Source organism: Balaenoptera borealis (genome assembly GCF_965194805.1).
Source record: "Balaenoptera borealis genome assembly, chromosome: 3".
Classification (NCBI taxonomy): Eukaryota; Metazoa; Chordata; class Mammalia; order Artiodactyla; family Balaenopteridae; genus Balaenoptera; species Balaenoptera borealis.
This window is the reverse complement of record NC_138866.1, coordinates 166,211,970-166,236,166: the sequence shown is the minus strand read 5'-3', so window position 1 is coordinate 166,236,166 and position 24,197 is coordinate 166,211,970. Positions and strand designations below refer to the sequence as shown.

The following is a 24,197-nucleotide window of genomic DNA, read 5'->3' as shown; positions in this document are numbered from 1 at the left end:
ATAAATATTCCTTGACTACCCCAGGATCCAGACTTCCAAGGTTCATCTATGAGAATTTTTCCAGATCATTCTGGTTCCTTTCATTTCAAGCATGCATGAACCTTCTTACCATTTTTCTTCCCCATTCTCTACGTGTGATTACATTCTGTGGTCGGTTATTGAACTGATACATCCTCGGCTGCCTTCTCCCCCCTTGTCCTCACTCTGTGAACCCCTGGTTAAATCCAGCCTGGGCCTTCAGTGCTGCCTGAGCTTCCGAGTCCAGTCTCTCTCCCACGAACCTAGAAAACTATTTCCACCTTGTCCTCTCTCTGAAAATCTCCAGTACCTCCTTCCTCTCCCACATTTTCTCAGCCCATTGCACTGAGAAGTAGAAGCAATCCAAAGAAAGGTTCTACAAGCTCCCAACACATTTGCCTCCCTACCCGCCTGCACTTGTGGCAGGTGGTCCATGGTCTTTCCTGTTCCTGTGCACGGACTGTCATGTTTCTAAGACCAGTCCCCCTCATGTGATTCTCTTCCCACCTCTTTTCTTGTCCCTCCTCTGCTCAAGGATGTCCCCCCCACACACACAGTGAAGCCCAAATCCTCACGACGACATCAAGTCCCTGCATGATCTGGTTGCCAGCTCTCTCCCTCACCCTCCGCTCTAGCTTACTGGTCTCACTGCTGCCCCACAGATGTTCCAGGCATGCCTCTGCCTCAGGACCTTTGTGCCTTGCGGTCCCCCTGCCTGGAAAGCTCTTCCCCAAATTCCGGTGGGTTCTCTCTGTCCCTCACTAAGTCTGGTCACCTGCTCAGTGCCACGCACACACACACCCCTGACATCCCTTACCTTCCCCTGCTTGCCTTCCTCCCCATCAGGCGTACGGTCCAGTTTACTTGTTTATCCTGTTTAATGCCTACCTCCCCTCCCCACCCCCAGGGAAGCTCCTCCAGGGAGTTTTGTGTTTTCCTTACCGATGCATCCTCATCTCATAGAACAGGTGCTGGGGGTACAGAGAGGTGAACCAGTCAGGTGAGGTCCCTGCCTGTGTAGAGTTCACTTCTAGCGGGGGAGAGAAGTGCTATGAAGAAAATAAAGGCGGAAGGAGTGATACTGCCCAAGGGAATCTTTTTTTTTTTTTAATTGAGGTAGCATTGGTTTATAACGTTAGGTAAGTTTCATGTGAACATTCTTATATTTCTGCTTCTGTGTACCCTACAGTGTGCTCACCACCCAAAATTTAGCTTCCATCCGTCACCATACTGTTGATCCCCTTTACCTCTTAAGCAAGAGGGAAAACAGGAGGAGCTGAGGGCAGAGAGGCAGGTGGGGTCACAGGGTCTCACAGGTCTAAGGAAGAGTTTGGAACGTATTGTAAGTGCAGCAGGAAAGCATTTGGCTGCACCACGCGGCATGCGGGATCTTAGCTTCCCGTGCAGGGATTGAGCCTGTGCCCCCTGCAGTGGAAGCGCAGAGTCCTAACCACTGGACCTCCAGGGAAGTCCCCATATGAGGGTTTGTTTTTTTTTTTTAATATTTTATTTATTTATTTATTTATTTATGGCTGTGTTGGGTCTTCGTTTCTGTGTGAGGGCTTTCTCCAGTTGTGGCAAGTGGGGGCCATTCTTCATCGCGGTGCGCGGGCCTCTCACTATCGCGGCCTCTCTTGTTGCGGAGCACAGGCTCCAGACGCGCAGGCTCAGTAGTTGTGGCTCACGGGCCCAGTCGCTCCGCGGCATGTGGGATCTTCCCAGACCAGGGCTCGAACCCGTGTCCCCTGCATTGGCAGGCAGATTCTCAACCACTGCGCCACCAGGGAAGCCCGAGGGTTTTTAACAAGGGGTAATATATGGTTTTTAAAGATCATAGTGGCCATTGTGTGGAAAATGGATTGTAGGGGAAGGGATGAGAGCAGGGTGACCTGTTTCATAGCCGTCTCTCTAGCACAAGACCTCACTGTAGATAAACATGTATTGAACCAAGTTACAAATGGATGGCAGGGGAAGATGGGCTGTCTTCGGTTGCCGACTTTCCCTTTGGAGATAAAAAGACAAGAGAAAATGAGTAAAAATACAATTCATAATTATTTCAACTATTTTAAACCTCTGGATGGTTTATAAAATGGGGGCCACGTTGGAGATACTCTCAGAGGATAAATAAAAAGAGAAGTTGATTCTTAGATTAAAAAGGTAGAACACGGGACTTCCCTGGTGGTGCAGTGGTTAAGAATCCACCTGTCAAGGCAGGGGACATGGGTTTGATCCCTGGTCTGGGAAGATCCCACATGCCACAGAGCAACTAAGCCCATGTGCCACAGCTACTGAGCCCACATGCTGCAACTACTGAAGCCCGTGTGCCTAGAGCCCGTGCTCCACAACAGGAGAAGCCACCACAAGGAGAGCCCGTGCACCGCAACGAAGAGTAGCCCCCGCTTGCCGCAACTAGAGAAAGCCTGAGCACAGCAACGAAGCCCCAACGCAGACAAAATAAATAAATAAATTTTTAAAAAATATAAAAAATAAGGTAGAACAACTAGCATATTTGGCCAGTTTGCTTAACTGGAGATGAAGAGAACAGGGAGGAGAAAGCAGTATTTCGAGAGAACTTTGCCATAATTTAGTTGAGGTGAATTGTAACAGTAGCAAAAAGCACCACCTGCCTCTAGTCAACAAAGCAGATGTGAAACAGAAGCAGTTCTGATCAGTGGGAGAGGAGAGAAAATTAAGAAGCTAAGGTGTATATTTTTTCTGACTTAGGACACTCCAGACTTATTTCTAAAAACAAAAGGCTGTGTGGCACAGAACATTAAAAAAAATAACTGAGTCATACTCATCCATTAATAAAGTAACTAAGATGTACTAACACATTAGCTACAACATGTTTTATAAAGGGTAGAATCAAGTTTATCTGAAGTACTTTGCCCTCAAGTATTCTGTGGGGTGTTGACATCACTTTGGATCACAAATGATATACACAGTTTGTGTTGCAAAGCTGTTGGAACTGGAAACAGAATCGGATTCACTCATTGATTTTATTTGTTTCTTTGTTTTAAAGCTCTGTGACACAGGAGACCAATTCCATTTGTAAATTTTATCATAGAAGCAAAAATGTATATATTGCAAATGATTTAGGGCTGGGATAATTTTGTATTTATTAGTTTGCAAAAGAAAAAGAAGAAATGATAAAAACCATTAAATCTTTACTATGATGGATTAGAAAGGGGAAGTTTTTTCATTCTTGAGTCATTTTACCCTATATCATATGGTGTTGATATGAAAAGTACTCAGCTTGCTAATAACCTACCTAGCTGTGACTTAGAGTGTCATGTTTTGGTATATAGCTACTCTTCAGCTTGCAAATGTGAAGAAAGCTGTGAAGAAGACTAAATATGATTTCTTCTTGCTAAAAGTCATCAGCCTTCTCTTGGTTTTTTTTTTTCCTAAGTTTTATAACTGTGGTCATTGGTAACTACATATGGATTAAATTTAGTTTGCAATTTCTGCCAAAAAAAAAAACCCAACCCTTTCATAATTGCATCATTGTCAAATTATGTGATTTAGTTTTTTTCTCTCTTTAAAAACAAAACACCAAGCTATGTTTGATTTTCTCAAGAATTCCTAAGCAAGAATGAAATGTGGTCAAACATCATTAATTTTTTCTTCGGGAAGATTGTCTTCTAAGTCCTAACACTGGTAGTGTTTTTTAGGACATGTAACTACTTTATAGCAATAATCCTCAGCCGAGAGCAGCAGGTATGCCTTCCACAGAAAATAAGCCATGGTCATTCCACTATTTGAGGCATTTCTGTTTTCCACACAACCATCCATGTTTGATTTCTCCGGTCAGATGAATGGGTCTTTGACACTGTAGTAGTTGGGCCTATTGTTTCATTATTTTATTTTATTTTATTTTATTTTTAAAATAAATTTATTTATTTTTGGCTGCATTGGATTTTCATTGCTGCGTGCAGGCTTTCTCTAGTTGTGGTGAGCCGGGGCTACCCTTCCTTGCAGTGCATGGGCTTCTCATTGCGATGGCTTCTCCTGTTGCGGAGCATGGACTCTAGGCGCACAGGCTTCAGTAATTGTGGCGCACGGGCTCAGTAGTTGTGGCTCGTGGGCTCTAGAGCACAGTCTCAGTAGTTGTGGCACATGGGCTTAGTTGCTCTGCGGTATGTGGGAGACTCCCAGACCAGAGGTTCCCCACCGAACCCATGTCCCCTGCATTGGCAGGGGGATTCTTTCTTTTTTTTTTAAATTAATTAATTAATTTATTTTTGGCTGTGTTGGGTCTTCGTTGCTGTGCACGGGCTTTCTCTAGTTGTGGTGAGCGGGAGCTACTCTTCGTTGCAGTGCGCGGACTTCTCATTGTTGTGTCTTCTCTTGTTGCGGAGCACGGGCTCTAGGCACGCAGGCTTCAGTAGCTGTGGCTTGCAGGCTCTAGAGCTCAGGCTCAGTAGTTGTGGCGCACGGGCTTAGTTGCTCTGCAGCATATGGGACCTTCCCGGCCAGGGCTCAAACCTATGTCCCTTGCATTGGCAGGCAGATTCTTAACCACTGCGCCACCAGGGAAGCCCTGGAAGGGGGATTCTTAACCACTGTGCCACCAGGGATGTCCCAGGCCTGTTGTTTTAAATACATCAAAAAATGTACATACAGGGACTTCCCTGGTGGCGCAGTGGTTGAGAATCCGCCTGCCAGTGCAGGGGACACGGGTTCGAGCCTTGGTCCTGGAAGATCCCACATGCCGCGGAGCAACTAAGCTCGTGTGCCACAACTACTGAGCTTGCGCTCTAGAGTCTGTGAGCCACAACTGTTGAGCCCGTGTGCCACAACTACTGAAGTCTGCATGCCTAGAGCCCGTGCTCCGCAACAGGAGAAGCCACCGCAATGAGAAGCCCACGCACTGCAATGAAGACCCAACACAGCCAAAAATAAATAAATAAATTTATTAAAAAAAAAAAAAAGATGAACATACAACAAAAACAACTGTCCAACTAGAGGTTTCTGGGCTACAGGTTTTCAAGGGAAAGAAGTATTCTTCGGACAAGCCTGGAATAGTGGTCTAATTTGAATGGTCCCAGGAGGAGGAAATGCACCTTTATTGCCCTGATGTCTGCATTTGAGTCTTAGGTGTGCAAGTGTGGGAAGAGCAGATACTAGGTGTGCTTCGACTTGTGGTCCTTGCCTGCTCCTCATCCAGATTCTTATCACCATCCACACCCTTGGTTGCTCTCAGTAACTCTGCACAGAAATCCACAGGAATTGCATTCTTCACTGTTAACTACACATTGTCTTCAAGATCCAGTTGGGCGGGAGTGGGACCAGAGGGGCAGTTTCCCTGCTGCTCAGAATCTAACCCAAACTTTGGGGGAGGAAGAAATGTTACCAATTGTATGACCTCTCTCTTCACTCCATCTAAACACTTTTTTAAAATAATGATAAGCCTCATATGTGAATAACCAGGACCAACCTTAGACAGACAGAATAGGCAGAACTTGTCTCTAACTATCTCATGCTTCTCTTTTCAGGTTAGAATAGAAATTTAAGCAAGAGTGTCAGGGGGTTCTGGCTGACGATGTTGCTTCCGGGAATTCTCTGCTGGCAGCCTGTGGAGTAACTGCAGGCACTGCAGGCTGGAGTTTGGACAGGGATGGTCTGGAAAGGGAAAGGCAGCCCTTCCTTCCCGTGTGGCACTCAAAGATGGGCTCTAACTAGAGCTAGCTCCCACTTAATTAGGGAGGATCAGTGATCTTGGCAAAGAATAAAATAAGAACGTAGATCTTCCCAGAAGGAGTTACGGAAAATCTTCCCTTAAACATAAGTGTCTAATAAATGTGGGCTTCATGGGCACATTTCCACTGTTCCTTTTGAAGACTGGATAGGTAGCACCGTTATAACCTGTAGCACTCATAACTAACAACTGCTGGAATTAAAAATATGCTACAAATACACAGGTATCAAAGAAAATCCAAACCCTAGCTGATTAGTTGTTGAATTAATTCTGTTATGTTACATCAGAATCATGGTCTCTTAGGGATCAGAAGTTTTAATAACCTTGACAAGTTGTCTGGGAAAAATCAGTGAAATCCTGTGCCCTTATGAGTAAATTCTCACACCAAACCCTCCAGATTTGGAACGAGGTAGCTACCAATTTGACTGTGAACTCAATGCAGTAAATTTTTTTTTAATAGAATGAAAAGTGCATTAGGTCACTCATTTGCCTGCATGCCTCCATAATAGCTCTTTCTCAATCTACATTGATCTGGCTTAATCCACCTCTAATCTCAAACATGTTCTGCTGTGACACCACCTGCCTCTCAGTAAGACTCCTCGGTGACGCTGTGTCACTCTGCAACTCCTGACCTTCAAAGAATTGTAGATTAACCAACTTGGTCTTAACCTGTGTCGTAGAACTCTCGGGTTGCATGAAATGGGACCCAACTCCAGCTAAGCAAGACAGAAGAATTTATTATAAAGATACCGGCACGGCTTTCAACTAAGCAACACTTCTGGGCTCTGAGATGAACCTGAAGAAGTAACAGAAAGATGTCAGGGAGGCAGGCAGGCAGCACTTCTTGGGTTGTGTTGGTTTTCTCTCTCCCTCACCAGAATGCAGAGTCTCTGAAAGCTGGGCAAGGACTTTGCTATTGTGTGTATTTATTTCTGTTTTTGTGAACTGGTTTCTCTACGTTTATATTCCTGGCACCTTAAACAAGTGCTTGGCATATGAGTGAGTTTGTGGGACACCTTCTTAACTTAAATTCGCAGAAGCGATAGCAACCTTGAAACCTTAACCTTCGTGGGTGGCCTCCTCCGGTTGCTTGAATTTACTGGCTGCCCTGTGGCTTTATCCTCAGCTCGTTGTCAAGGTGCACATGAATGATAACAGCACGAAGTCACTGATGGTGGATGAGCGGCAATTAGCCCGAGATGTTCTAGACAACCTTTTTGAGAAAACCCATTGTGACTGCAACGTGGACTGGTGTCTTTATGAAATATATCCAGAGCTACAAATCGGTAAGTCCCAGTCCCAGCAATTGGCTGTACCTCCAAAAAACCTGTGCGTTTGCTTTATTAGGGGTTTTGGTCTATTGCGAAGAAGAGTTTGGTTCAAGGCTATCAAGACTCCCCCTACATCACTTCCCTTAGGTCAGGTTCAGTGCCTGCCTCTTCATTTATCTGTGGCAAAGAGACTCGGATTGGAGCAGGTGGCCAGACCTTGGGGAATGTAAGCATTATTGCTGCTACTTCTCTAGCGGATCCAAAAGGGAAAGAAAGTGACAGGAGGATGCTTCTTACTGCTTGCTTCGCAAGCTGAGCAGATGGTCGGAGGGCCTGCGTGTCTGTCAGCCGATGTCTCTTTAAAGTTTGCTTCTTTATACTCTAGGGTAACTCTGCCGCGGGCCTCGCATCACTGTCGGCTCACTCAATGTCTGACACTTTGTCTAGTGGAAGAGGCTCAGCCCTGAAGAGCAAAGGACAGTGGATAGAAGTTGATTGAGTTTTTTTAAAAAGCTAAAAAGCAGTTAAAGAAATATTCTGTTACTTCTCATTCTTAATACCACTCATGGAACAATTGTCTCCTGGGAGAGCCTGTTGGAATACAGAATTATGTGTTTTAGAAGCTTTGGGTACACATCTTTCTGGAGGAAATGGTCTGCACGGAAATAACCTCTTGAAGTTTTCTTCAACTCTCTGAGTCAAATAGAGAATTGAAAGCTCTCTAAAGGAAGGTTTAGGGTTGGTTCCGATATTCGTACATTGTTTTTTAGAGTTTTAGGGAGTGATGTTTTATAGTACTCATCACGTATCTCACAATTTCATTCAAAGTTGTTTACCCAATTATTGCCTAATTGTCCTCCTTCCATATAGGATGTCACCTCCACCTGGGGCTATTTAAAATAGTCAAAAATTCTAACATGAAAAAAGAGCAATGGCTGACCATTATCACTATATTGTAGGTTCATCTGCCATGTTTTTAATGAAAAATAAGTTGAAGACCTGAGACTGAAGAATACACATAATAGAGATGTTACAATGTGACATCATGTAAGAATTAGGAATTTCTAAAAACTGATGAGAAGTATGAAGCATTGTGTTAACACCAGCTTATTTCTCTGTTGGGAACCCTGATGTCTTGGGTCTGAAAGAATGCTTTTTCTTGTTTTATCAGAAAGGTTTTTTGAAGACCATGAAAATGTTGTTGAAGTGTTATCAGACTGGACAAGAGACACAGAAAATAAAGTGCTGTTTTTGGAGAAGGAGGAAAAATATGCTGTATTTAAAAACCCCCAGGTAAGATAACTTGTATATTGTTAAACCATATAAAATATCCATTTTTTAATGTCACCTGTGTACTCACCACATCATTCATTATCTCACAGAATATCACAAATGTATTCCTTTCAAACAAACACAAACAACTCTTAGGCCATATGTAAACTAAGAGCCCCTTGAAGGATTCAGAGAGAAAATTCAGAGATCCTCTGATCTTTGTAGATCGTGGTAAAGACACTGGGCTTTGTCCTGAGGCTTGCAGGGAGCCGTTGAAGGGTGTTGAGTTGAGGGAAGATCACTGTGATCGCACAGCAGAGAATGGATTTGGAGAAAGTAAAAGTGGCAGCTGCCATGTGTTGGAGAGGTGGTTACAGAAGCCCAGAAAGAACAGATGATGATGGACTGAAGGGCATTGGGAGAGACTCAGGAGGTAATGGAATTTTGCAGAATATGGTGACCGCTTGGATGCTGGTATAATAAGGAGGCGTAGAAGCAGATACGGATGACACTGATTCCCCGCTAGGGAATTAGATAGATCCTGATGCCCTTCACTTCGGTAGGAAGCATGAGGAGAGAAATAGGTTGGGATATAAACATGATGAACTAGATTTTCAACATTGCTGAGTTTCTCCTTCTCCTTCAAAAAAAAATCTCATTTCACCCTCCATAAATTCAGCATGAAATGTACACATTTTTACTTTTGTATTTTCTATCAGATGGGCAATATTTTATCTATAAACGTCACTAGAGACATGCTCCTAAATTTTTCCTTGTGTTGTTTTTCTTTTCTCACGAGATGAGTAAAAATCTTTCTACCTTTGACATCCCCATCTCACCTGTTCTCCAACTCCAAGGTATTTATTTACAAGGAAAAAGAGAACTGACTTGATTTTGGTCACTTTCCCAATATCCCCTCCAAACGTACCTTGCATTAAGGGACTTCGCTCTGTGATTGTAAAAAACTTCTAGAGATAAAGATAGTGACAGGAACTGACTTCTATTAAATAGTATTGGTTCTCAGTTCTTATGATATCAAACCTAAGAACTTTTTTTTTTTCTAACTTTTATTTGCATTTATTTTTTGAGGCATTTATTCCCGGGCCAGAAGTTTTTGTTTCTTCAGTTTCTTCTGGGATATCTTTTTCTTCTGGTCAACCTCCTCTTCTGGTTTAGGAACAATCTGTTCTTTTACAGTAAGGCTCATCTCAGTCTGGCAGGGAGAGCTCGTGTATGGGTTGATCCGACCATGAGCTCTGTAAGTCCTGCGCCACATCTTGGGGGCTTTGTTCACCTGGATTTGCTCAGTGACCAGAGAATCTACATCTACGCCCTTAAGTTCAGCCTTACTCTCTGCATTTTTGAGCAAGTGCAGTAAAAATTCAGCACTCTTTTTGTGCCACCGACCCTGCGTCCAGCCCCACTGTTTGGCCTGGGCACACCTACCAACTCCGCCATTGTAATGACGGAATGGCACACATTACTTCTTTAAAGTGACATCCTTCAGATACTTGGTGGTTTTTCGGATACGCATACACTTATTGGCCTGGGCAGTTTCACGAGTGTTCTTAAAGTGAACACAAAGAGTTGAACCTCTTGATTTGCATGATCTTGTGGGGTTTTCTGGATCAAGTGAATAGCAAACCATTTTTAGAGGTCACCTCAGGCCACTTACTGGAAAAGCCTAAGAACTTATTTTCATGGCAGTTTATAACAAAAGCTATGTTTTATCAAATGCAGAGGGATAAACTGATGATCCAGGGAAAGAGGGAAATTGCCAGAAACTATTAATAGCTACTCTATGCTAGGCTAGAAGCTTTGCAAGTATTATCTTCAATCTTTACAACTATAAAGGTTAAGAAGGATATATTGCTATTCCTCTTTACAGATGAGAAAACTGAGATCAAAGATAGAAAGGAGGCCTTTGTTTGATCTTAAGACTCATTGGGGACTTTGATGAGTGGTTTCCATAGGTTGAGTCTTCTGTTCAGAGCTCTCAAGACTATAGGAAACCTGGAATGAAATTGGTAGTGACTGAGGACGTCCTCAGACAAGGTAAATTGAATACAGCTAGCAGGACTATACCACAAATGGAAACAATTGACTCAGAAGTTACTACACTGACTCAGTTTCCCACAATGAGAAGAAACTGATTGCCAGAGGCCCAGATCAGAATAAGCCCCCATTTATTCTTCTGCTCTCTCTGTAAAAGTGGATGCAAAGGCCTGGCCTGGGCCACCATTCCTGGAGAACCGTGTGCTAACAGTCACATTGTTTTACATGGTAAATGACATCCTCTGTGCCCTTAGAGACAGTGGTGCCTACTCTCATAGGTCTGCAGGTGTAGATCTCTGGAGTGCTTGAGAGTTCAGAGTCTGTCTTTCTCCTTGGAATCTGCATTCATGACTCCAAGGTCAGTCTGTTCTTGGCCTCTCCATAGCCTGTTTGATATGTAAAATATGGATTAGTATTTGCAGCTTGACTGAGAAAGAGCTTCTGTGGCCCAGAGTGTCCGTTCTTCTGGAAAGTTACTAAACCATACAAAATTATGTAAAATTTCATGAAATTTTACAACACTGAAATCCTTAGTACTTAATAGGATTCTCTTACAAACTACTTATCTGCGGGGATAAGTCTAGGCAGGCGGCAGGAAAATGAATGCAAAGAGAGGTTTTGAGCTCAAATATTAGAAACAACCGTCAGTAAAGATTTGGGGACATCAGTGGTGTGCTTTGCAGGCACAAATGCAAAGCACCGCCTCCACCCATGACTTGAAAAGTGATGCTGTTCACCTGTGTCTCAAGTGTCACCTGCTGACTGTGTGGTCTTAGCAGGCTTTCTGATGACACCTGAATTCAGCGTTTCTATTTGTACAATGTGATATGGCTGTACTTCCCACCTCGCAAGGTTAAATCCAGCATGAAAACCACTTGCAGCATCGTGATGTTATATATAAAAGTCAAGTCGTTTGATGCCAACCGAAATTCAGCAGTCACCTATAAGAAAAGATGAACTGAAGCATATTAAAAAATTTTAAGAGTTTATTTGAACAAAAATCTATTCGAATCAGGCAGAACCAAATTAGAAGTCATTAGGAGCACTCCTCAGCTAAGAACCAGGGGAGAGACTTAAAGAGAGAAGGTGATGGAGAGGAACCAGATCCTGCAAATTTGTGGACCAAAAGATGCTTAATTAGGAAAGAATTTCCCCAGGATGACTGGTCTATACTTAGAGAGGTAATATCAGATCACCTCATTTTTATTTTTTTTAACTTTAAAATTTTTTTTTAAACCTTTTTAAAAGTTTTATTTATTTTATTCATTTATTTTTGGCTGTGTTGGGTCTTCGTTGCCACGTGAGGGCTTTCTCCAGTTGCGACAAGCAGGGGCCACTCCTTTTTGTGGTGCACGGGCCTCTCATTGCGGTGGCTTCTCTCATTACAGAGCACGGGCTCTAGGTGCACGGGCCTCAGCAGTTGTGGCACACAGACTCACACGGACTCAGTAGTTGTGGTGCGCAGGCTCAGTAGTTGTGGCACACGGGCTTAGTTGCTCCACGGCATGTGGGATCTTCCCGGACCAGGGCTTGAACCCGTGTCCCCTGCATTGGCAGGCAGATTCTTAACCACTGGGCCACCAGGGAAGTCCCAGATCACCTCATTTTTAAAGGAGGAAAAGCAGAGTCATGAATTCTCCTGCTGGCTGCTGTTACACCCCGTCCATTGAATAGCTACTTTGGGACACCACTGTTTTAGCTTCATGCCCAAGAGGAAGGAACCACATAGGAGTCTTACTCGTGAACCTTGATGAGGATCCAAGACTGTCAGTGGTTCTTCAGAGCCACTGCTGACTCCTGGGTGTGCAGACACTGCCGTAACTGGCACTGGGGATCGCTTGGTCATGAGAAACTGCTCTACCTAGAACTTTTTAACATGATTATTGAAAGGGTACAGAGGCATCTCATGGAAGCATGACCAGGCTTCTCGGGCTGGCACTGGAAATGGAATATTGTGGGGACCACAGTCGAGAGCATCTTTGCTCCGGATCTCCCTCGGACCTCTAGCTCCTTCTGTCCCTCTGTCCCTCCACAAGCTGTGTCCTTGCCCTCCTTCTCAGTGACCCCCTTACTCTCTTCCCACACAGCCCCGTATGGCTGACCTCTATGAAGGCTGCCTCTATGAATGAAGATCAAACTTTTGTGCTTGCAAACCCCCTGGAACAAGTTTGAGAAGTGATGTACCACCTCACACATTTGTATGTTGACATGCAAAATGTTTCAGAATTTTTCATCACAAGTTTAAATAGATGCCAAGAATGCAATGTCCAGCATATTATCAATTTTGTCACTTTAATAAGCTAGCTAGTAGGACCGAAATACAGTTCCACGGCCATTTGATTCCCAGGAGCATTCATTTACAAAGCACATGGGTAAGCTTTTTTTTTTAATAGACTATTTTTTTAATATAAATTAACTAATTTATTTTTGGCTGTGTTGGGTCTTCGTTGCTGCACGCAGGCTTTCTCTAATTGTGGCTAGCGGGGGCTACTCTTGGTTGCGGTGCGCGGGCTTCTCATTGCAGTGGCTTCTCTTGTTGCGGAGCATGGGCTCTAGGCACGTGGACTTCAGTAGTTGTGGCATGTGGGCTCACTAGTTGTGGCTCACGTGCTGTAGAGCACAGGCTCAGTAGTTGGGGCGCATGGGCTTAGTTGCTCCGCAGCATGTGGGATTTTCCTGCACCAGGGCTCGAACCCGTGTTCCCTGCATTGGCAGGCGGATTCTTAACCACTGTGCCATGAGGGAAGTCCAAATAATAGACTATTTTTAAGAGCAGTTTTAGGTTCACAGTGTAGGGGAGTAGAAATACCTGGGGTTAGGGGCAGAGTAGGGACCCTCTAAAGCATGGTGTCAGGACAGGGACCCTTTTGCCCAGGTGGTCCCGCCTCTTTGGAGTAAAGTAGGTTGGGGCAGTAGAACCTTACTGTCCTAATTAAAGCAACTTTGTTGACGAAGCAGCTGAGTTTCTCCTACTTTCTCAGTCTGGTTGGCGTTAGGAAAGTCCCTCTTCCCAGTTGACTGTAATCACAGGGTGGTCTGCTCATCATAAAAGAGTGCCAGATGTTCAAATGAACAAATGAAACTCAGCCGTAACCCAAAGAGTTTTGTTTTCCCAGCTGCGCTGACATACAGCTCCCACTGTGCAAAGACCCGTGGGGGCCCGAAACCAAAAGAGATGCGTGAGGCCTGAGGTCTGTGTCTGGACAGGCAGACAAACTCTGGTGTTAACATTAGCTGTTCTTCTTGCTAGGAGCCCGAAGAATCTCTTTTTCTGAGAAGGTATTGGGAAAACAAATTAATGTAAGGTCGCCTGCTTGCTGTATTGCTGTTCATTTCTTTTAGTAATATCTTTTATGTTTCTGACTTCAAAATTAATATCAGTTTATTGGAAGAAAAACTGAAAAGTAGAAGAAAGGAAAGTTAAATCATCCACATTCCCACACTCCAACAATCATCACTATTGATATTTCAGGCAATTTTCATTCCACCGTTTGTTGTTTCTTAACCAAAATTTGGTGGTGGTGATGGTTTATTTGGTTGCACGAGTGAGGAGCAGAGAGAGAACCACAATGTCACACTTCCCCTCGGGTGTGGAAGGGTACCAGCCACTGTGGGAGAAAATGGCCTCACAGCGTCCCTCCTCTTTTCCCACCTCCCTGTCCTGCCAAGGTTCATCTCTGGCCATCCGGGACCAGGTCCAGCTGGAAGGAAAATCATACAGGCATCACACTTACGGCCTCCAGGAGAGGCTCCTATTTTAAAAGAAAGTCTGCTCTTGACCTCAGTGCCCCAGAGCCCCTGACCAACCCGTGTGGGCATGTGTATCAGTCAGGGCTGGAGACATGAACACAACCTCAGAATCCCAGTGGCTTAGAGTAGCAGGTGTTTCCTCTGTCTGAGGCCTGCCGGTCATCGGGTCCTCTGTCCATGGCTCCAGAATGCGAGTCAGATCCAGGGAGTTCCATGTGCCTTTTATTGTCCTCGGACCAGCAGCCACCTTGACACACTCTCCTCCTGGTGAAGGGCAAGCGTGCCAGAGAATGAGTGGAAACACGCAACGCCGCCTCTCAGGTCCTCTGCTCAGATGGAGGCACTGTCCCTTCCACCCATGTTCTGTTGGCCGAAGCAAGTCACGTGGCCAGACCCAACGTAAGGGGGCAAGGAAATGAGCTCCGGCCGTTCTGGGGGGAGGCACTGCACAGTCATCACTAGGTGGCGGGCGTTGGTGGATTCTGACACAGGGCGGAAGAGAGGAATTGGGAGTGATGGTCAGGTCTTCGTCAGGTGTACCCCAGCTCTAGCCAGGCTGCTTGTTCACGGGTGCTCCAAAGACACCCAATATTTATTTTAAATTGAAGTATAGTTAATTTATAGTGTTGTGTTAGTTTCAAGTGTACAGCAGAGTGATTCAGTTATACGTACATATGTACACATATTCTTTTTCAGATTATTTTCCATTATAGGTTATTATAAGATATTGAGTAGAGTTCCCTGTGCCATACAGTAGGTCCTTGTTGTTTACCTATTTTATATGTAGTTCTATGTGTATGTTAATCCCAGACTACTACTTTATCTGTCCCCCTCAGCCTCGCTATCCCCTTTAGTAACCACAAGTTTGTTTTCTGTATCTGTGAGTCTATTTGTTTTGTAGATAAGTTCATTTGTATCCTTTTCTTTAGATTCCACAAGTAAGTGACACCATATGATATTTGCCTTTCTCTGTCTGACTTACTTCACTTAATATGATCATCTCTAGGTCCATCCATGTTGCTGTAAATGGCATTATTTCATTCTTTTGATGGCTGAGTAGTATTCCATTGTATAAATATATATCACATCTTTATCCCTTCATCTGTTGATGGATATTTAGGTTGCTTCAAAGAGCCCCAATATTTATCTAACTCTGGGCCTTTTTACATGCTTTTCCTCCTGCCCTGAACGCTCTCTTTATTCCTTTTTCCCTATCTGAATATGAACATCTTTCAAGGCAAAGTTCCAGCTTTGACCTCCTCTGTAAGTCTTCCTTAATCATCTCGGTTCACAGTGAGTTCTTCCTCTCTGAAAACCTATAGAACTTAGCTCATTTTGCATTTATGCAATGTCTTATATGGTTCCCCCATCTACAGATATATAGCCATCTACTTATATTTATCTTTTCAGTGTGATAGAAAGATTCTTAAGAACAGTGATATTTTACATGCAAAGGGTACGCACAAATATTTACTCATGGATTGATAAGTGTTTGTTTGATTTACTCTTTATTCCAGAAAGGTGATATTAAAAATGTAACGTATTTGCTGTTTCTGTACTATCCTGCTGCTCTCAAATCTTGCATTTTCAGAAGCTGTGAGAAAAAGAGGCAGGCTGTAACTGAAAGTCTCATTTCCCATTTTAAAGTTCCCTTATTGTTCCGCTCAGATTGTCCCCAACAGATAATTAACTTTTGAATTCTGCTGCTTGCTGCAGAGCGCTCCAAATTCTCACCCAAGAGCAATCCGTCCTTTCTAAGGACTGCCCTGCGTGATCTCCAGCTTGGATTTTCTTTGTGCTTTTTGCATTTTCATTAAAACAAAAACACAATATAGCACTATCACTTGGAAGGGGAAAAAAAGCTATTCAGAAGCCAAAAAAGTGAGAGGGGTCTCAGAGAAGACACGGCTACGTCCTGACCCTTCATGATAACCTCATAAAATGAGACCCTTCATGTTTAGAAAGGCTCTTCCCTTATCAGTCCTGCAGAGGGCGACACATGCCCTCCTTTTCCCAGATGATGATGAAACACACATGCCCTGGAGTCTCCCTCACGGTCTCTGTTCATTCTTTCAACTCATACAGGCTCACACTTTTTCCAGGGCCCTAAAGTGTGTGCTTGCTCGGAGCACACTCTGCATTCACTCTCAACTAGGTCATCACTTTTTGTTTGTTTGTTTTTGGCAAAATACACATAACATAGAATTTACCATTTTAACCACTTTTAAGTGTGCAGTTCAGTGGTATTAAGTCCATCCACACTGTCATATTGGGTTCTCTCCTATGGTGTTTAGAGCATTGTTTTTTTTTGAATTTTTTTTTTAAGGCATTGTTTACTTTATTTATTTATTTTTGGCTGTGTTGGGTCTTCGTTTCTCTGCGAGGGCTTTCCCCAGTTGTGGCAAGCGGGGGCCACTCCTCATCGCGGTGCGCGGGCCTCTCACCATCGCGGCCCCTCCCGTTGCGGGGCACAGGCTCCAGACGCGCAGGCTCAGCAGTTGTGGCTCACGGGCCTAGTTGCTCCGCGGCACGCGGGATCCTCCCAGACCAGGGCTCGAACCCGTGTGCCCTGCATTGGCAGGCAGACTCTCAACCACTGCGCCACCAGGGAAGCCCTAGAGCATTTTAATGCTGAGAAAAGTCATGAAAACCTCAAAGCTCTGGCACTAATTGTCCTTGGGCAAATCACTTAATCCTTCTGTTTCCTTATCTGTGAAATAGCAATCGCACCTACATTGTGGGGTTCCTGTGAGGATGAAATGACAAGCATACCTGTAAGGCCTCAGTGTAGTGTTCTGGCACGTGGCATATGTTACATATTACATTAGTCACCGTCCTCAAGCCAAACGTAAAATTAGAATCGTTTCCAAACCCTATAGAGTAATCACACTAATTCACACTATGCTGTCCTTTCAAATAACACGTAAAAGTTTCTTTAAAAACATATTAAAAGGTAATTCAATAAGAATTATGGAAGGAGTTGTACTTGATTTATTTCCTCTATTTAAGTTAGCAAGTTGCCATTGTTATGCATTCTATTTCTAGGAGATCTCCTAATTCTGCAAGTTTTATTTGCCTGCGGTTTGCTTCCTCTCTGTCCAATACACTCTGTTCTCAAACTTCAGTGTAAGTAAAAATCATCCAGGAAGTGTGTTGGAGTGTGGATTCCCAGGCCCCCTGAGATTCCAGTTCCGTAGGTTGGAAGCCCAGGAACATGCATTTTATGGAGCATCAAGGTGGTCTGGGGATCACACTTGGAGAAACACTCCCATCGTGTCAATAAACATTTGTGTTTAGACTCAGGAGGGTCCTTAATTTAGTCACTATGCACCATGAGTATATGTTCTAGTTTTAAATTTTATTTATTTAGTTGTTTATTTATTTATGGCTGTGTTGGGTCTTCGTTTCTGTGCGAGGGCTTTCTCTAGTTGTGGCAAGCGGGGGCCACTCTTCATCGCGGTGCACGGGCCTCTCACTATCGCGGCCTCTCTTGTTGCGGAGCACAGGCTCCAGATGCGCAGGCTCAGTAATTGTGGCTCACGGGCCCAGTCGCTCCACAGCATGTGGAATCTTCCCAGACCAGGGCTCGACCCCATGTTCCCTGCATTGGCAGGCAGATTCCCAACCACTGCGCCACCAGGGAAACCCCTATTCTAGTTTTAATACATTTTTTTCAGGCACTATTTTACAGACTCTACATTTCCACATAAAAGTGCTAAATACTTTGACTGTGGCAGTGGTCACGCCTGACACAATCCACAAACAGATGTTCTAAGGAGATAATCACGGGAGAGGGCAAGGGTCCTGCTTCCCTGAGTCAGGAGCTGCCGGAATTAGAGTAGGTTTAGTCTCTTTGCCCTTGAACTTCACTGACCTTCAATTTCAGGGGTAGTGTGGTGTGGTAAGGGCACACACATCATACACACTCAGCCCCTGGTGTTCATTCAGGGTGCAGTGCCCTAGCTATTTAACCTTGCTGACCCTCGGTTTCCTAACCTGTGAAATGAGGGTAGTCACTTACCTCACAGCCTTGCTGTTAGGATTGGGGGTGGTGTTTGCAAAGCGCCTGGCTGAAGATCTGGCACATAATAGGTACTCCCCCAAAATCGTGAGTGCTTCTAAACTGTGGTCTTTCTTTCCTTTGCTAAGCTGGTTCTCTTTCCAGAAATGCCCTTTCTGCTTCTCTCTGTCCTTAGAAGTTGCCAAGTAGCAAACTTTATGTTGTGATTGACCCACGTGGATTTTAAAAATTAAAATTAGTTGCCAAAGCTTATAAAAATCCAGATTTCATGCTTCTCTGGATAAGCCAGAATCTCTAGTCCTCAAGGCCTTGGGATCCTACATGGTGATCAAAGGCCTGGGACATGGGACACGGGCTCTACCATCCTTTGGTTCTGGGCTCTTCCAAGGGCACTGGGGTCTCCCAGCTTCCAGCATTTGACTCATGTTCTATACCGTGGAATTTAACAATTAAATGACATTGTATCCTTTGCTAGTGGTCTCTCTCTTTGCTTGTTTCTTCATTGAATGTGCACTCTGGGAGGAAGGGAAGGTGTTACTTCTGGCCAGTGGGGCAGTGGTCAGCGGTCAGCAAGTCCCTCCATAAGCACTTGATTGACAGAGACCATACACTGTGGTCGACAGTTTACTTCCTCCAGGTATGTCTCCTCTCTCCAGCAAGACCGCGAGTTCTGTGCAGTGTCTACCATGGTAATGAACACTTACTGATCTGATCTTTTACTATTTTATTTAGAATTTTTACTTGGATAACAAAGGAAAAAAAGAAAGCAAGGAAACAAATGAGAAAATGAATGCGAAGAACAAGGAGTCCTTGCTTGAGGTATGTTTAATTTTGTAGAGTAGAAGAAAAGAGGGTTAACTGTATTTTTAAATGATTTGCTTCTCAGAACAATGGGCGATTCTGAGACACACTGAAATTTTAACTTGGGGTTTTAAAATCAAATTATTACTAAATTATAGCTATTGAGACAATTAAACTGGTTCTTGGAGTCAGTTGTTAAAAAGTTTTGCTTTAGACAATATATTTTACTCTTCATGAAGTTGGATTGGTAATTCTTGACTAAAAGACATGAATCCACATAAAACTTATCTCTGACCATATATTTCATTGCTAATGTGCTCCACAGAAGTCAGACTTCTTTGCAGTGAATTCTAAGGCGCCCTTCCAGCAGCCAGGTGTGGTAGAAAGTACGAGATTGCAGTTAGGAGATCTGATCCGAGTTTGGCTCTGCCTGTTAAAGTTCATGTGTTATTGGGCAAGTCCAAGAACCTTGGTTTCCTATATCCTATTGAATTATTACAAAGACTTAGGGAGGCAATGGAAGCACAGCGTGTAAAGTAGGGTACACATGTCTGGATTATCACTAAAGGGCTGTGTTCCAGAAGTTCATTTGACGGTTGATTTTCTGAAACTTTTAATGAGTTTTCACATAGCAACTTTGCTCAAAATCGAGGCTCTAATGTTCCCTGCCGCTAATGCAGATGCATGCCAGATCACAGGTCACAAATGGGCATGGGAGCCCCAGACAGATTTTTGTTGTCCCCGACAACATGTTGACCTTTTCTTGAGTTAGGAGATTTGGGGCTTCTCTTGAAAACTCAGAAGACCTGTTGACACCTTGGCCCACATTCCCACCTGGAGCCAATTCACTGATGCTGAAGGGCACCCTCTCCCAGGCACCAAGGCCTGCCCAGATCCCTGCACAGGGTTGTAGCCCTGCCGGCTCTCCCAGCCCTGTTCCCAATGGAGCAGGCCTTACAGCCTTGCTGCCACACACTCCCAAGGTCCTGGAGACATGCTACAAGTTTTGGTTCCTGGGACCAAGAACCCAGTGGGTATTTCCCAGAGAGGCCAACGGTGGGAGTGGGGACATTCTTTCTGCATTTATCAGAGTCTCCAGGTTGAGCTGAGGGAGATAAAGCACGAGGCATCCCCAGCAGCAGGGAGATTCAGGTTCTGAGCGTCCCCAGCAGTGATGGACACAGACAGACATGGAAGGGGAGTGAGCAGTTTCCTGACACAGCCCTTGGCTGTTAATCAGTGCTTATTGCAGCAGCAGCTGTCTGTAAATCAAGGACTGGTTGTGCCTTGATTTATACAATTGCCTGAATAGGTCTTGTTGGAAGACTTCAGCAGTTTTTCAAAAGCCAGATGGGAAAGAAAATACAAAGCATGTTATGCTGTGAAAAATCAGCATTATCCTGCTTTCAAATTTGGACCCCAAATCTGCTTGAATTTAAGAGATCGTTGAAGGGCTCTCGCGTCCCCGCGCACACCTGGGCACCTCGGAGCCCCTGTGGTCGGGCCCCAGCCCTGGGTCTGCGGCCATGCGCGAGGCCAGATGTGGAGGCACAGCTTGGAAAACCGGGACGACAAGCGTTTTGTGCCATATCGCTGCTGCTTATGTGCGGAGACAGAGCAGACCTCCTGGGGAATGAAATCAACGCGTGAGCCTCTATGGAGACCCCAAATTTAAAGCAGGGCCTGAAAAACTTGGCTGATGAGTTTGCCAGACTTCAGGATTATCGACAAGCAGAGGCTGAAAGACTTGAAGCCGAAGTAGTCGAACCTTTGCAAGCTTATGGAAGTGGAAGGGAGCAGGACCCTGTGGTCTGTGCCCACCCATGTCCTCAGCCTGCCTTTTGTCTGTGGAAAAACTTTAGCCAAAGAATAAGCTTAATCCGAGAAGTGAGAAAATGCAGAAACAAAGGAAAACAGTCAAAGGAGACCAAATAATAATAGTTTAGTCATTAAGCAAAGTCAAGGACCTTTGTTTCCTCCTCAAGGGCTGTAGATCACATTCTGAGCCACATCCTGTGAGCTGTCTTGTAGGTACTGAAAACCCCACCAGGTGGAAGAAGTTAACTACATGATGACCAGACTGTAGCCATGACATGAGCTGCCACAATTCTGAGAATTGGCCTCAAAGAAATGGAAACAAACCCACCCTGGAACTCAAGATTAACTGTACCTAAAACAGTCAAGGTGACGCTGATCAGACCACCGATGATCAATGTCAAGATGACGGTCAGAGCTGACTGTGCTGCTTCTGCGTGTAGCCCCCTCCCTCCACCTATAAAAGCTCTTGCCCCCTGACTGTCAGTGGGGGGAGTCGGCCTTTGGATAGGCGTCCGCCCTCCCCACTGGTTGCCGGCATCCAAAATAAAGCAAACTTTCCTTTCCACCAGCCTGGCCTCTTTAATGACTTTTGAGCAGCAAGCCGCTGGATCCCACTTTCGGTTACAGAACCACTATAAAAATGAAACGAGATGACCTCAAAGCAGCATTAACAGCAAAGAATTGAGGAGCTAAACAGTTAACTCAGAAAGAACACGTCAGAGAAACCCATCTGATCGACATGTTATTTCACAGGCATAAACTGAATTACACGGACTTCCCTGGTGGCACAGTGGTTAAGAATCCACCTGCCACTGCAGGGGACATGGGTTCAAGCCCTGGTCTGGGAAGATCCCACATGCTGCAGAGCAGTGAAGCCCATGCACCGCAACTACTGAACCTGCGCTCTAGAGCCCACAAGCCACAACTACTGAGCCCGCATGCCACAACTACTGAGCCCGTGTGCCACAACTACTGAAGCCTGCACACCTAGAGCCTGTGCTCCGCAACAAGAGAAGCCACCGCAATGAGAAGCCCGCACACCGCAACAGAGAGTAGCCCCCTTCGCCGCAACTAGAGAAACCCCGCGCACAGCAGCAAAGACCCTATGCAGCCAAACATAAATAAATAAATAAATAAATTTTTTAAAAAGAAGTTGAATTACAAAGAGCTACAATGGATGCTACTAGAACAACTCGTCATCTGGAGGAAACTACTAACAATTTTGAAAAGCAGAAAACAAAGAATATAAAGACTATATTTTCAGAATTTATCACTATCGAAATGTTATTTCACGGCAAAGCTTTAGACGTCTCTACTACTACCTACCAAAATACACAAAAGATTGATGAAGAAGATTTAGAGGTTTTCTGAAATTCTCTGTATCCACCAGATTATTCATCCCATTTAGATATCATAAGAGCAAATTCAAAGTCACGTCTTCAGAAATCAGTGTCAGCTAAGTGTGTATCTGGAACAGGACAGGTATCCACCTGTCAACTAAGAAAGGATCAACAAGCAAAAGATGATGATGAAGAGGATGAAGACTTAGATGTTACAAAAGAAGAAAATGAAATTTCTTAAGTAAACTTTGCATTTCCATTTTCATCTTAAATGACTTGGAATCCAGAATTACTAAAACTGTAAAACTTTATACTGGCTTGATACATTAAACCTCAAAATGAAATCCTACTGGAAATGGAGAATTTATTAAAGGAAATTTATGCTGACCAAAAAAAAAAAAGAAAGAGAGAGAGAGATTATTGACAAGGCAACTAATATCAGCTAAACTGGGGGAAACTGGGAAAGATATGAACAAAGCTGTCACCCAGCTCCACTACACATACATTTACTTGAAGGATGCAAAATTAAGTTTATTCTGCTTTTATGAGACTGAATGAAAGGAGGTTGAGAGTTATAAAAAACCAAAGCCAAAAATAAGTTTGAGTGTTTGAACTGAAAGATAGAATAATATGTAATTTTATTGCACTGCTTTTAAAAGAAATTTATTAAGAATTATGTAATTCTATGCATGTTTTGATTTTTAAACATCTGCGCCTAGAAAATGTACTTTGTCACTATCCTTTTCTGATACTACAGTATTAATAATTGTCTTCTTTCTTCTTTGATAAGAAACTATCCCCCAAAAAGGAAATCTTGCCATTTTTGACAACATGGATGGAACTTGAGTGCTAAGTGAAATAAGTCAGACAGAGAAAGACAAATAACTGTATGTCTCATCTATGTGTGGAACCAAAAAAAAAAAAACCTGAAATCATAGATACACAGAACAGATTTGTGGTTGCCAGAGGCGGGGGTAGGGATGCATGAAATGGCTAAAGGGGGTCAAGAGGTACAAACTTCCAGTTATAAAATAAGTAAGTCCTGGGGATGTAATGTACGGCATGGTGACTATAACTAACAATACTGTATTGTATATTTGAAAGTTGCTAAAAGAGTAGATCTTAAAAGTTCTCATCATAAGAAAAAAAAAATGTGTAACTGCGTGAGGTGATAGATGTTAACTACACTTATGATGGTGATCATTTTGCAATATATACATACATCAGATCATTAGGTTGTATACCGAAAACTAATACATATTCTATATCAATTGTACCTCAATGTAAAAGAAAAGAAAATTATGCCAAAAAAAAATTAATGTACAAATATTTTATGTATAGAATTGTATATTTTAATTTTTCCATTTACTAGCAGTGAAATAGTAATTTTTTCACTTACAGGTACAGGAATAAGTTTTCTATTTATCAACTTATAGTAACAGAAATAGACTTTATGTAATGCTTACTTTTATAATATACCAAGATTGTACTCACAACCTTCCTTATGAAGTTGGGGCTGTCGTTACTCTGATTTTGCAAGTAAAGGCACTGAGGTTGAGCCACTTGCTCAGGGTCACAGAGCCAAGTGGTCAAGAAGCCTGGAAGTCTAACTCAGGAGCTGAGACTCAACCACCATGTTCTTCCTGTCTTTTGGCAAATGGTATGCAGTGTCAATATATGCATTCAATCAAAGCTGTCGACAAAACGATTTTTAGCTTGAAGGCTAGTTGGCCACAGTTTTGTTTAAATGTGAACAAAATATGTGTTTTATCTTTCATGGGTTTTATATCGTTGGAATCTCAATTTCAGGAGAGTTTCTGTGGAACATCCATCATTGTGCCAGAACTAGAGGGAGCTCTTTATTTGAAAGAAGATGGGAAGAAATCCTGGAAAAGGCGCTATTTTCTTTTACGAGCCTCTGGAATTTATTATGTCCCCAAAGGAAAGACTAAGGTCAGAAAAAAAAAATATGCTTTTGCAAAAAGGCATTTCATGAAAGTGAAAGTAAAGAAATCCTCAGGTGGTAATTTACATACATTCTACTTTGCTGTGAGATTCTTGTTACTACAATGTTTATACAGATATATATCCTATTAGGACAGAATTACAGAAATCCTGAATCTTTCCACTGTTCTCTCTTGAAGGTGAAG

At 43.5% G+C, this 24,197-nt stretch overlaps 1 protein-coding gene and 1 long non-coding RNA gene across 3 annotated transcripts in view; both read left to right on the top strand.

Moving 5' to 3' along the window:
* APBB1IP (amyloid beta precursor protein binding family B member 1 interacting protein) overlaps positions 1–24,197 on the top strand; it is a 103,020-nt gene that overhangs the window by 52,803 nt on the left and 26,020 nt on the right. For both annotated transcript variants that reach the window (XM_082385440.1, XM_082385439.1), the window contains 4 exons: positions 6,846–7,005; positions 8,162–8,283; positions 18,821–18,907; positions 23,857–24,000. In XM_082385440.1, the coding sequence (XP_082241566.1) occupies positions 6,846–7,005; positions 8,162–8,283; positions 18,821–18,907; positions 23,857–24,000 (513 nt within the window). The remainder of the gene's footprint in view (positions 1–6,845; positions 7,006–8,161; positions 8,284–18,820; positions 18,908–23,856; positions 24,001–24,197) is intronic.
* Positions 14,661–18,813, top strand: LOC309625743. The gene is made up of 3 exons (XR_014242725.1): positions 14,661–16,355; positions 16,681–17,436; positions 17,745–18,813. It is a non-coding gene; the product is annotated as an uncharacterized lncRNA (long non-coding RNA).